This window comes from Neophocaena asiaeorientalis, unplaced genomic scaffold (assembly GCF_003031525.2).
Source record: "Neophocaena asiaeorientalis asiaeorientalis breed wild unplaced genomic scaffold, Neophocaena_asiaeorientalis_V1.1 scaffold229, whole genome shotgun sequence".
NCBI classification, from domain to species: Eukaryota; Metazoa; Chordata; class Mammalia; order Artiodactyla; family Phocoenidae; genus Neophocaena; species Neophocaena asiaeorientalis.
Window position 1 is genome coordinate 4,216,172 of NW_020174096.1, and position 12,266 is coordinate 4,228,437.

General features: G+C 36.4%; 1 protein-coding gene across 2 annotated transcripts in view; it reads right to left on the reverse strand.

Moving 5' to 3' along the window:
* C9 (complement C9) overlaps nucleotides 1-12,266 on the reverse strand; it is a 59,798-nt gene that overhangs the window by 7,702 nt on the left and 39,830 nt on the right. Inside the window, exons 8-9 of one of the 2 annotated variants that reach the window (XM_024754659.1) lie at nucleotides 11,430-11,608; nucleotides 6,523-6,751 (exon numbers count right to left, since the gene is read on the reverse strand). In XM_024754659.1, coding sequence (XP_024610427.1) covers nucleotides 6,536-6,751; nucleotides 11,430-11,608 — 395 coding nt within the window. In that variant the 3' untranslated portion in view covers nucleotides 6,523-6,535. Of the gene's footprint in view, nucleotides 1-6,522; nucleotides 6,752-11,429; nucleotides 11,609-12,266 lie in introns of those variants that run through there. The other variant, XM_024754658.1, reaches the window with a different exon arrangement.

A 12,266-nucleotide genomic window follows, 5' to 3' on the forward strand; every position in this document is an offset into this window, starting at 1 on the left:
GGCCCTCTTACCATCTCATTGCAGCTTCTCCTTTGTCTTTGGATGTGGGGGTATCTTTTTTGGTGAGTTCCAGTGTCTTCCTTTTGGTGATTGTTCAGCAGTTAGTTGTGACTCTGGGCTCTCACAAGAGGAAGTGAGAGCATGTCCTTCTACTCAGACATCTTGAACCAATCTCTGAAAACACCTCCTCTTAAAAAAAAAGTCATTGAACCCACTAATTATTTACAGGAGAGTACTAAGCTACTCTGCCATATACAGTTATCCTCCATTTACAGGTTTAATCATCTTGGCTGTCTAATGTCACAAACATTAGAGTGAAACTTGAAAAGATTTATATCAGTAGCCTTGCATGATACCATAGCAACAGCTACAATTTATTGCTATTAGGCGCCAAGGTTTTTATATGCTTTATCTCAATGAATCAACTTAACAATTCTGTGAAGGAAATATTACTAACCCCGGGCATATCTTGGGGTTTAGGAGTTTAATAATTTGTCTAGTGTTAAAAAGCCACACCATTCCATTCTCTTGAACCATTTCACTGCTCTTAGTATAGTAGGGAGTAATGAACATGAGGTGGTGGTGGAGGGGCTGGGAGAGGGTTGGTGAGCAGAAAGATAGATGGTTGTCCTACAAATTATTTATATGTGTGTGTGGCTGTGTGTGTGAGTGTGTGGAAGAGAGGGAGAGAGAGAGAGAAGTTTTATTTTCTTTGAAAATAAATGTAAGCTGAGCCTAGTCTTTATTCACCATTTTGGGTTGATTTTCATAAATATTGGGACACTAACTCAGGAGCTTCTCTTGTGGGGTTTTTGGATGCAGTGTTCTGCTGTGTTTACAATCAAATACACACTCAGAAGGTCCTGGGGAGGCCATGGTGTAAAGCTGGTATGAGTTGGCAGTGAGCAGGCATATGTCTACCAATGTCATCAGTAGAATGAATAAGCAACCTGAGTTTTACATATAAAAAGGGAAAAGCGTAAAAATGTAGCAATTCTCTGAAGATTCTTTTCTTATTAAGGCCAAGGAAACATGAATGCCCATCCAGCTTTCTCAGGTCCTTTGATAATGGCTGGAACTCAGTATAATGATCTGAGTGTATGGCCTGAGCATTAGAGGACTATTTCCCTCACACATCCCTTGCTCTTTGAATTTGTGGTGTGCCCTCTCAGAGACCACGTGTGGGTAATACTGCACTCAGTCTGGCCAGACCAAGCTAGGACTTCCCTTCTCAGGAAACCTCAATCCAGGATGAGCCATGTAAGCCTTAGCCTCTGGGAGGTCCTCATTTCCCCCAATTTCTGGTGATTCTTCCTCTATGCTGATTCCTGCCGGGCAGTTTCTGATGCCTTAGTGTTGCACCCTGCTGGAAATGCTCTACCAGATATGTCACCTTTGGAGGAAGTTGGAGAGTCTCACTGTCAACAGTGAACCGACAATCTTTCCCCCATTCCCAGGAAAGGGACTCTGATAAATCATTAAGTTGACCCTCAGGAGTCTGGTCAAGGATCAGCAATTTTCTTGTTTGACAATTTGTAATTCACAAGGATGCAAGGAATTCCCAGTAGTTACTATGGTAACTCTACCTTAATCCAGATGCTGTACATCAGAAACTCAACAGTGGATTGTCTAAGAACACACTAGAGTTCAATATTTGTATGTATTTAACATCCTAATTCTTTCTGATTCACTCAGGTTTCTGGGGGGCAGGAAATAGGTATTTTCTTGAGCACCAATGCTATTTTATACCCTAAAGGACCTGGCACATTTATTTTTAGAGAACTATCTCTGTGTCCTACCTTACATTAAAATACATCTTATATCCAACAACATTTTCCTTTGTTGGAAAAAAAACCTTGAAAATTAGTTTTTAAATTTTGCTTTTGAAATTATTTGTATTGTGATTTCTCAGCAATCATGTGCATTCTTGAGAATTTCTGTGAAGTGAGGAAAACTAACTTAAATTTATTTATAAAGGTGTGAAAATTTTATTAATAAAAAAACAATGAGCAAATTGACATGATAATGTTGTTGACATTTAATTAAATATTTATTAATTTTGATTTTGCTTTTTTCCCCTTGTACTTTGAGCCCTTCTTTTCTCCTTCCTTCTCCTTCTTCTTTTAGGGTTCTCGGACCTTTTCAAAGCTCTCAGGTCTTAAGTACCATGCTATCTAATGAATAAAATTGTATAGCCAGCTCCTTTAATTAGCTCCTTTTGTGGGTAGACTTAACCTTACGCAACTCATAAGGCTAGGTATTAAGTTGGATCATATGAAATCACTGGATTTGGGGTTTTGTTTTTGGTAAAATATGACTAAATAGAGACAATTTCACATGATTTAATCTAATGGTTTTTGGTTGCAAATGCAATACACTTTTCTCCTTGGAGACATAGAGTTAAATCGGAGAGCTAAGACCTAAAAAAGCAGAGTTCTGTGCTTGTGGTAGGTGTTCGGCAAGTATTTGCAGAATGAATGCATGCATGTATCCAAGAATGACAGAACAAGATGCAAGAACGTAAACAAGAGCACAACTGCATGATACAGACTTGTGGTAATGGAACTGGCAGAACGTATTCATCATACAAAGAACTTTCACAATTACTTTAAGTCTTTTTAACCAACACTCTCTTTTTAATTCAATTTTGTTTTGCTAGCAAGGGATTGGCATTGGCTGTAGGAGAAAGCAGTCCTGGCATATTTCACTGCTGACTCTCTTCATTAGGGAATAAAAAATGGAAACATCATAGGAGTTTAAGGAGGAAAAGAAGCATTGTGGATCTAAGAGAGAGGAGACTTCAGAGGTTGGCAGAATTTTCATGAAGCACGTTGCTTTTCATTTGGCAGCAAGAGCTATCTCTGGAAGGTCCTGATGTTTTTCTTTCCATATGATCCCTGGGAAACAAACAGCAGCTCTTTTTTTTTTTTTTTGGCTGGTAATACTAGGAAAAAACCAAAAGATTATCAAATCTTAATGATTAATAGAACTTCAACTTCGGGTCAATCCACCCACCCATTTATTCATCCTTTTATCTTTTTGTACCATAATGTGCGAGATATTGTCTAGGTGCTGGGAGAAGAGTGAGATTTAAGATATAAGACACATTTCCAAACTAGAGGTGATGTTCATCTTGTGTCGGGTGAGTAAGTGTGATTACTGCTGAAAGAACAAGGGGGAAAGCACTCAGGGAGCGTAGACAGAGAACTGATGCCTGAAGATGCTGGAGGAGATTTCATCGGAGGTGTTAATTGGTCTGGGTCGAGAATAGAGGTTTTTAACCCTGGCTATAGATTAGAATAACCAGAGGATTTAAAAGAAGAAAGGAAGAAAGAAGAAAGAAAAAAAGAAAGAAAGAAAGAAAGAGAAAGAAAGGGAGAAAGGAAGAAAGAGAGAACGATGGCCAGGCAATATCCACCACAAAGGTTCTGGTTTCATTAACTTGGGCTGGATATCTGTTTTGTTATGCTTCTCTTTTTGCCCTTTTTAAAAAAAGTTAACCAGGTAAATACAATGAGCAACTTGATTGAGAACAACTAGTCTGGAAGAAGTAGAAACACATAAGGAGAGGGAAGTTGGATTGGTTGATGGAGAAAGTTGCAGAGCCTTTCACCCTAGGTAAATAGTATGCAAAAAGAAAAATGACGTCTTAAGGTTTTCAACCTCATGAAGCGGGTAGGCCCAGTTTGTGTGGAAAGCTGGAACTGAACATTCTGCAGAAAGCTGGATACCTGGAAGAGCTCCCTCAATGGAAAGACTCAGCAAGAAAGGTTTCACTGTGGTCTAGTGTCTCAGCAAGGAGCTCGTGGACCATCATTGGTCAGGCATGAAAAGTCAACCAGAAGATACCAGTGTTTTCAAAAAAGTGATATACATATAGGAGGAGGCACCTTGATTTTCATTATCCATAAATCCAAAATGTAGAACTCAAACCAAGACATTTACATGAAAAACTGGTGCAAAGGGATGAAAACAATGGGGCTTCCCCAGAAGCAAACAACCCTAGGAATAGCTTCATTACCCAGAGTAGACAAGGTTCCCACAGGAAACAAATTCCACTGAAGACTAGGCCTGTGATGAAAAATTCTTCAGTACTCGAGGAAGAAAAAAATGCCATGAGAATGAGAACATGCAGAAACTATATATTCTGGATCAATCTGAGAGAGACTTCTATATAAACATATTTAACATGTTCAAAGAAATAAAAATAGGAAAAATCCAGTAGGCCAGGAAAGAAAAAAACAGACTTAAAACAAAATAAAACATACAGAAATTAAATTTATTTATAATTTAATTAAAATTATTTTATAATTAAAATAATTTTTAAAAATCCTCTATAGGTTGGTTAAAGGGTATAGCCTATATATACATAGCTGAAAAAAAGAACTGAAAAATTAGAAGACAGAGCTGAAGAAATCACAGAAAGCTGCCGAATAGTCCACATAGAGAGAAATAGATAAAAAACAGTGGTCTTGAGTATGGATTTTTGGAGACTACTAATGCTTTTTGGAATACAGAACAGTGGGTTGCCATTTTAGATACATGAGAGACAGAGATAGTATATAGGAAAAATCAATTATCCTAAAATTTCAGAGAAATCTAAACTTGTATATTGTCACCATGTTGTTGAGTTTCTGTGTTTGCTAAGAAGGGCAAAAGACATTCTTGTAATATTAAAAATTTTGTAAAAAAATTTTTGTAGCAGTAGTTGAAAGTATGTTTGAATGATAAACTTGAGACTGTGAATCTTTGTTTGAGGAAACTGCATAATTGTTTCAGACATTTTGTTGTAGGAAACTGCTTACTCAATCAAAAATGTAAGCTATGATTTTCATAGGAAGTTAATCTAATTAGCTGACCTTGTGATAATTAACAGTTGAGCTAAATCTTACTTATCTATTAGAATTCTAATTAATTCTACCAGAATGAAAGACCAAGCAGATCCTCTTAGTATTAGAAACAGAGCTAAAGTCATTCTTCCTTGAAAAAAGTAAAATAATATGATTTCAGATGATTAGCTGTAAAAAGTGCAGAAACTCAGTTTTCTTAAACACTAGTAAAGTTAAAACTGCAAAATTAAAATTCAGTAAATACCATTTATGTAAATTTTAAAAATCCAAAACAACATTGAGTATTTCTTTAATTGGTACGGATGTATTTAGTACAAGTAAAAAATGTGGACCAGAAGGATACACTCTAACTTAATGAAAGTGACTATAAGAGAAGGAGGCTGAAGGAAAGAAAGAAATAGGTGAGGGAGATTAAGAGGTACAAAATATGAGTCAGGAGTATGGAATGTACAGTGTAAAGAATGTAGTCAATAACTACATAATATCTTATATGGTGACAGACGGTAACTAGACTTACCATAGCGATCATTTTGAAACATATAGAAATATCGAATTACTATCTTGTGTAACAGGAACTAACATAGTGTTTTAGGTCGATTATACTTCAAAACCAACCAAATAAACAAACAAACTCATAGAAAAAGAGATCAGATTTGTGGTGACGAGAGGCAGGGTTGGCAGGAGGGGGAAGTGGATGAAGGCAGTCAAAAAGGTAAAACTTCCAATTATAAGATAAATAAGTACTAGGGATGTCATGTACAACATGGTAAATATAATTAACACTGCTGTATGTTATATATGGAAGTTGTTAAGAGAATAAATCCTGAGTTCTCATCACAAGGAAAACATATATCTTTTTCTATTTCTTTAATTTTGTTATTTATAGATGAGATGATGGATGTTCACTAAACATTGTGGTAATCATTTCATGATCCATGTAAGTCAAATCATTATGCTGTACACCTTAAAGTTATACAATGCTCTATGTCAATTATATCTCAATAAAACTGGAAGAAGAAAAAAAAAAAAGAAAGTGACTGTATCTGAGTAGTGTGGGAGAGAAGAATGGACCTGGGCTTTTTTAGTGGGAGAGGTGATGTGTTACAAAGTACTCTATTGTATCTGTGATTGTTTTTCTTATAAAAAGGTTCTGAAGTATTTACCTGTATGTATACACAGACATATATGTACATGATGAGTATATGTCCACCTGGATGTTTGTTATATTTCTGTAAGCTTTTCTCTTTATATGAATGGTGCTTTGTGACCATCTAGAGGGGTGGGATAGGGAAGATGGGACGGAGGGAGACACAAGAGGGAAGAGATATGGGAACATATGTATATGTATAACTGATTGACTTTGTTATAAAGCAGAAACTAACACACCATTGTAAAGCAATTATACTCCAATAAAGATGTAAAAAAAAAGTAATACAATCATTACTATTTATTATTTGTTTATAGTTCTGTTTAGATGTAGATTTTTAAACTGTGTGCTAAATGACACATAAAGGCTGATTTGTCCATTTCCACTATTCATTCAATCTTTATCCTCTGTTTATATGGATAATCTAGAAGTTTAGCGCAAATTAATTCAAGAGCTAGTTTTCAAATTAAATAACCCCCAAATGTATATTTTTGTCCTTAATAATATCAAAGGAGTTGTTCTCACCTTCATAGATTTTCTATTTTCTGATTTCACAGGCAACTCCCTCAAACTTGTTTGGGCAGGAACACAAACATTGTCCATCCAGCAGAATCACATTCCCTCCATTTTGGCACGGTTGACATTTTCTTACACTGAATTCATTGATGTAGTCTTCAATGGCTCTTTCCAAATTTTGTTTCTTTAGGTGTGCATCTTTTATTTTCACTGGAATCAGATCATATATCGGAGACAGCTGCAGGAGAGCAAAATATTTAATTTTAGGTCTTTTTCTACAGACAGAGCTTGTGCAGTATTTTTCACTAAATTATTTATCCATTGCTTCATTAATTCAACAAGGGCTTATTGAATGATTATTATTGCCAGATATGATGTTAGCTTTTAAGACTGCCAGTGATCAAAACTAGTCATGATCTCTGTAATCATGGAGATCCCATTATGGAGGTAAGGAGACTGATATTACAATAATCATACAGACAAATTTAAAATGGAAACTGTGACTAGGTGCTATAAAGGACGGGTATATGTATTTTAACAATGAACAGTCAGGGATTTAAAGTTTTAGCAGGCTAATTTACTGACATATTGTGAATCCTTTTTGCTGCCTTTATTCTGCCTCCCCTTTTCCAGAAGGTAGGCAAGTGCTTGTGATCTCTTGTCTAAGAGGAGGTTTGTGTGTGATGCCAGTCCAGAATGCCCCTAAAGGCAAATTCTTTATTGATTTTTTTTCTTTAAAAGCCTGAACTCATTGATAAATTTTTGTTGGGAGAAGGAGTGTGGGAAGAATGCCACCAAGGTGGGGGCATTCCTTCAGTCCAGGAAGCGGGTAGAGTTAGCATGTACCTCAAGTAGCAGGAAACCATAGCTAGATCTCTAGCAGCTATTTTGGGAAGTAGCAAAATCTTTGGAGTGCCCCTAGGGAAGGTGGCTATCAAGGAGGAGGCTACAGCTTTGTCAATGACTCCCATGCCCAATCTTGGCATGGAAGGTTTGCAACCAGTTCAAGTGAACTTGTAAAGTTGAACAATGAGGTTATCAAGATGACCACCATGGACTAAATACTTACATATATCATATCTTCATTTCCCAGACAGAAGCATCAGGACAGGCAAGAGCTACCCTGAACCCCATCCAACAAATGAATGAAGGATGAATTTTCCAGCAGCATGGAAGAATGGGATCTCAATGTCAAATTTAATTATACTAAAATAAATGAAGTAAAATGATTTATTTTGTACACTTAAATTCCTGGAGTAAGATACATAGTTGCTACCATTGAATCAGGAAAGTTTGGAAAGGCTTTCCTGAGAAAATGACTATGAAGTTGAGATTTGAGGGTGTTAAGGTGGAAAGATTACTCTAGTAATATAGGGCAGAATTCAAGAAATGCTTAGTTATGTTACATATAAAACACATATAGAATATACAGGGCTATGTTTTATGTACATATGTAAAACATGTATAGAAAACTTGTAACATATGCCTATTTAATGTAAGCAAATTCAGTTGTGTGACTATAAAGGTGTTTGAGTAGATAAACTGTAAGAAATTGAGACCCTTTGGTGGCACAGTACTTTGAAATAAGAGATCACAAAATTTAGAAGCAATTGGAATCGAAAGACAAGATTAAAAAATATACCACAGGACTTCCCTGGTGGCGCAGTGGTTAAGAATCCAAATGGCAAGTTTTTTCATCTCTTTTCTGACTGAGTAGTATTCCATTGTGTATGTATGTGTGCATGTGTGTGTATATATATATATACACACACACACACACCACAAATTCCTGCCAAAGGGTAATGATGGATTAAATAAAGTCAACTAATCCTTTTTCTGAGGACAATGAGAAAAGCTGAACAAGATAAAAGTAAAATTAAAAAATTTGCTTGAAAGCCCTGGAGAACTAACAAGGTAACAAAACATTACTAGGCTAAGATCTGGGAGGAGGTAGAAGTTCAGTGAGGTGAGCCCAGTGCTTCTGGGTCACCAGTCCCCTTGACACATTTCCTAAATCAGGAAGAGGCAGTCGAGGAGCTAAGAGGTAGAGCAACACATTACTGGGCTGGGGAAAAAAGGTTGGAATTCAGGACAGCAAAGGTAAAAAAGCTGTGCTTTGGGTTGGGCCCCAAAGGACTGCAGCCCTAGAAGTAAAAGGGAATTGGAATTGAGGTGGTCCTGGCAAAGACTGCAGCTGGTTTTAAAATAATTCTGAGTCATTAGTACCCCAGAGGCTTTTCAGATACAAATATATATTTCTTTTGAAGACAATAAAAGCATCTCAGTCCTCAAACTACTCTGATAGCAATTTTTAAAGTATAATATCCAGCCCACAATAAAAGTAACTAGGTACACAAGGAAATGAGCCAACGTGAATGAGAATCAGTAGAAATAATAGAAATGAGAAACAGAGCTTGGGAATGCCAAGATTTGAGTTATCAGATGTAGACTTTAAAAGAGCTACGTTTACGTAAGCATAAGAGACAAAATTAAAAATTTTAGCAGAGAACTGAAAATTATTTTTAAAAATAGAAGATTTAAAAAAAAATAAACAAAGAGAATTGGAATTTGCTATTATAATATACAAATTAATGGACTGGTTAAATAGTGGATTTAACACAACTGAAGTAAAGTTAATGAATTGAAATATAGGTTAGAAGGAGATATTGATAATGAAGCATGAAGAGATTCAAAGTCAGGAAATACAGAAAGACAATAGGAAACATAAAAGAGAGAGTGAGGGGATTCCCTGGTGGCGCAGTGGTTGAGAGTCTGCCTGCCGACGCAGGGGACACAGGTTCGTGTCCCGGTCCGGGAAGATTCCACATGCCGTGGAGCGGCTGGGCCTGTGAGCCATGGCCGCTGAGCCTGCACATCCCGAACCTGTGCTTTGCAACGGGAGAGGCCACAACAGTGAGAGGCCCGCGTACCGAAAAAAAACATAATATTTTACTATTTTTTGAACTTCTCCAAGAAGATAAATTTAAAAAGTGTTTCATGGTGGACTAACTATGGTTGCCTTCTGCTTAGGCAGAATATTGATATGAAAAGTCCAGGCTTTCAATTCATGAAGAAAGAAACATAGAGATATTTTAGATGGAATGCCCACCAATCTAAAAATCTGGGGGTCAATAGTTGACCTTGAAAATAGGATAAAACTATATTTTGCATCCAGCCAGTAGGACTGTGCCAACAGAGTTGATGAAGGTTTTTGAATAGTTCTAGTAAATCCAGTAGTAAATCTTCAGCAGATACTTTACTGACTTGAGATTTTAAAAGTCAGCTCTAGAATATGATGGACTCTTATTAAGACCTCCTCAGAGAACAGTCTTGGATCGGTACAAGGACAGTCGAACTCCCTTTGTAGAAATGAGAAGACAAGACACTTTAGGTGTCCATCTGAATGTAAACATCCACCTAAATCAATTTTTTTCTTGTTTGTTTGTTTTGGCCATGCAGCTTGTGGGATCTTAGTTCCCTGACCAGAGATTGAACCCAGGCCCTTGGCAGTGAAAGTGTGGAGTCTTAACCAACTGGACCGCCAGGGAGTTCCAAATCAATTCTTTTTTTATTTAAGATCTTCTGAAACAGATTTATTTCACTGAGTTCAAGATAATGAATTTAAATATTATTTAAATATGACAAAGGGGGTCTCTTCTGATTTTAATTTTATATATGGGCATGCTAATTTGGACAACTATTTTCCTCTCTTTGTCCTAGTTTTGGGACAAAATATGTGAAGACTCTCACAGATGTGCTCGCATATTTACAACTGGGTAGATTTCCACAACCTAAAGGGAGAGTACATTACAATTTTCTGGTTTCTGAGTTTCTCTCTCACATAAATGAAGTAGTTTTGGTGGTTTCACTCACTCTTTAAAGACAATAATGAAGAATGAAGGAACACAATTCTCTAATAACTAGTCCTATCAAAAATGTCAACATGTTGGACTTCCCTGGCAGTCCAGTGGTTAAGACTCCACACTCCCATTGCCAGGGGCATGGGTTTGATCCCTGGTCAGGGTACTAAGATCCCGCATGCTGTGTAGTGCGGCAAAAAAAAAAAAAAGTCAACATGTTTATAACTCAAGTTAATCAAAAGGAAGTAGGGGGCAATCAAAGATAAATTTGACCCAAGGGAAGAAAATTGTGAAACATACAGGGAAAATTGAAAGCTATAGAAGAAAGTAGGAAAAATACTTTCTAATAATTTCAGGAACAAAACAGCAATAAAGGAAAACACATAGCCTTTATAGTTAGTTTGGGGAGAGAATGGTGAGGCTAAGTAACATTGGCATTTATATCTTTATAATTATAATGTAGTTTTTCCCCTTAGGAATAAGCACCAAGACTGTAAAGTCCCAAAAGTTTTATAAACGGAAGACTATTATAATCAAGACACAAAAAGGAAAGGATTTCCTGACCATGAGAACTGTTCACTCTTGGTCTTATTTTCTGAGAACTTATGAACTTCCCTTTCACAAAGGCCCTTGAAAAATACAATTCTCCTGTGTTGGAAGTGGTGGTATGATGTCACCTGAAGGCAAGGGACAACTGGGGCAGAAGGAAGGGAACTAACAATTTCTGTGCAACTATTTTGTACCAATCTGTGCTATAGTCTCTATACAAGCAATCACATTAAATCCTCAAATAAACATGGAGCCCTGGAGAATTCAGTGTTGCGGAAGTCAGAAAATATTACACATCTAGTGAGGAGCAGAGACTCAGACTCAGCCCGGTTGGTCTGATGCCCCCTCTGTGCCTTTCTTCTACACCGTGCTTCTTTCAGGGATGGGACGGGAGTGCATTTGGATGCTCACGTCTCTTTCAGATGAAGTTAACTGTTCATCTGAACCAGCAATTACATTTAGTAAGAAAATGACAAAATCTTCTATTTGAAAATAAATATTTCTTACTTTTTGATTTATGAGTACTGGAGCATCGTTTAAGGAAGAGGCCCAATTTACAAAGTCAGTCACATTAATCACCCTGGCTCCTTTGAGAAGCTTCTCTTTCAGTTCAGTTGCATATTTTCTTGTTCCTCCTCTTATGAATGAAATAACATCATCGATGAGGCTTTCACTCGTGATGTTTGCTGAGAAGAGAAAGAAGATATAAGTGAAGCATGTATAGTTCTGTGACATCTGATAGACATTTATTGAACCCCTTTCATAAGGTATAGTCTAGTACATTTATTGAATTTTACTTATAAATATTACTTATGTAATTTTTTTCACCCCAAATATCCAAGGGTCATTTTTATTAGTAGTCAATTATAGATTTCAATCATCTTTTTAAAGAAAATATAAATGGTATGATGCTTGAGATACATTAATAATTTAAAGTTCATCACCTAAGCACATGCACACCTGGGAACACGACTCTTGATTGGATACATTTGTTGTTGCAGACTTAGCTTCATAATTATATTTTGTATAAGTTTGCTTTAAACTATTTTAATATTATAAAAAACTTCAGAGTATAAAAAAGAATAAAGTAAAAAGCATAATTTCTTTCCACCCCAATTTTTACGTTATTTCTCCCTCAGTCTCTCCCAGACTAAACCGCTTTAAAAAAGTTTTGGTGAATCATTTAGAGTTGTGAATTTTTTGAACTAAAAAGTAATTTCAAGGTGATTTTTGTTCATCCTTCCTTATTTCTATAGATGAGAAGACTGAGCCTCAGAGAGATGGAGTGACTAGCCCAAGGTCACACAGTAAGCTTAATGGCCAAATTTTGAAATTATGACATGT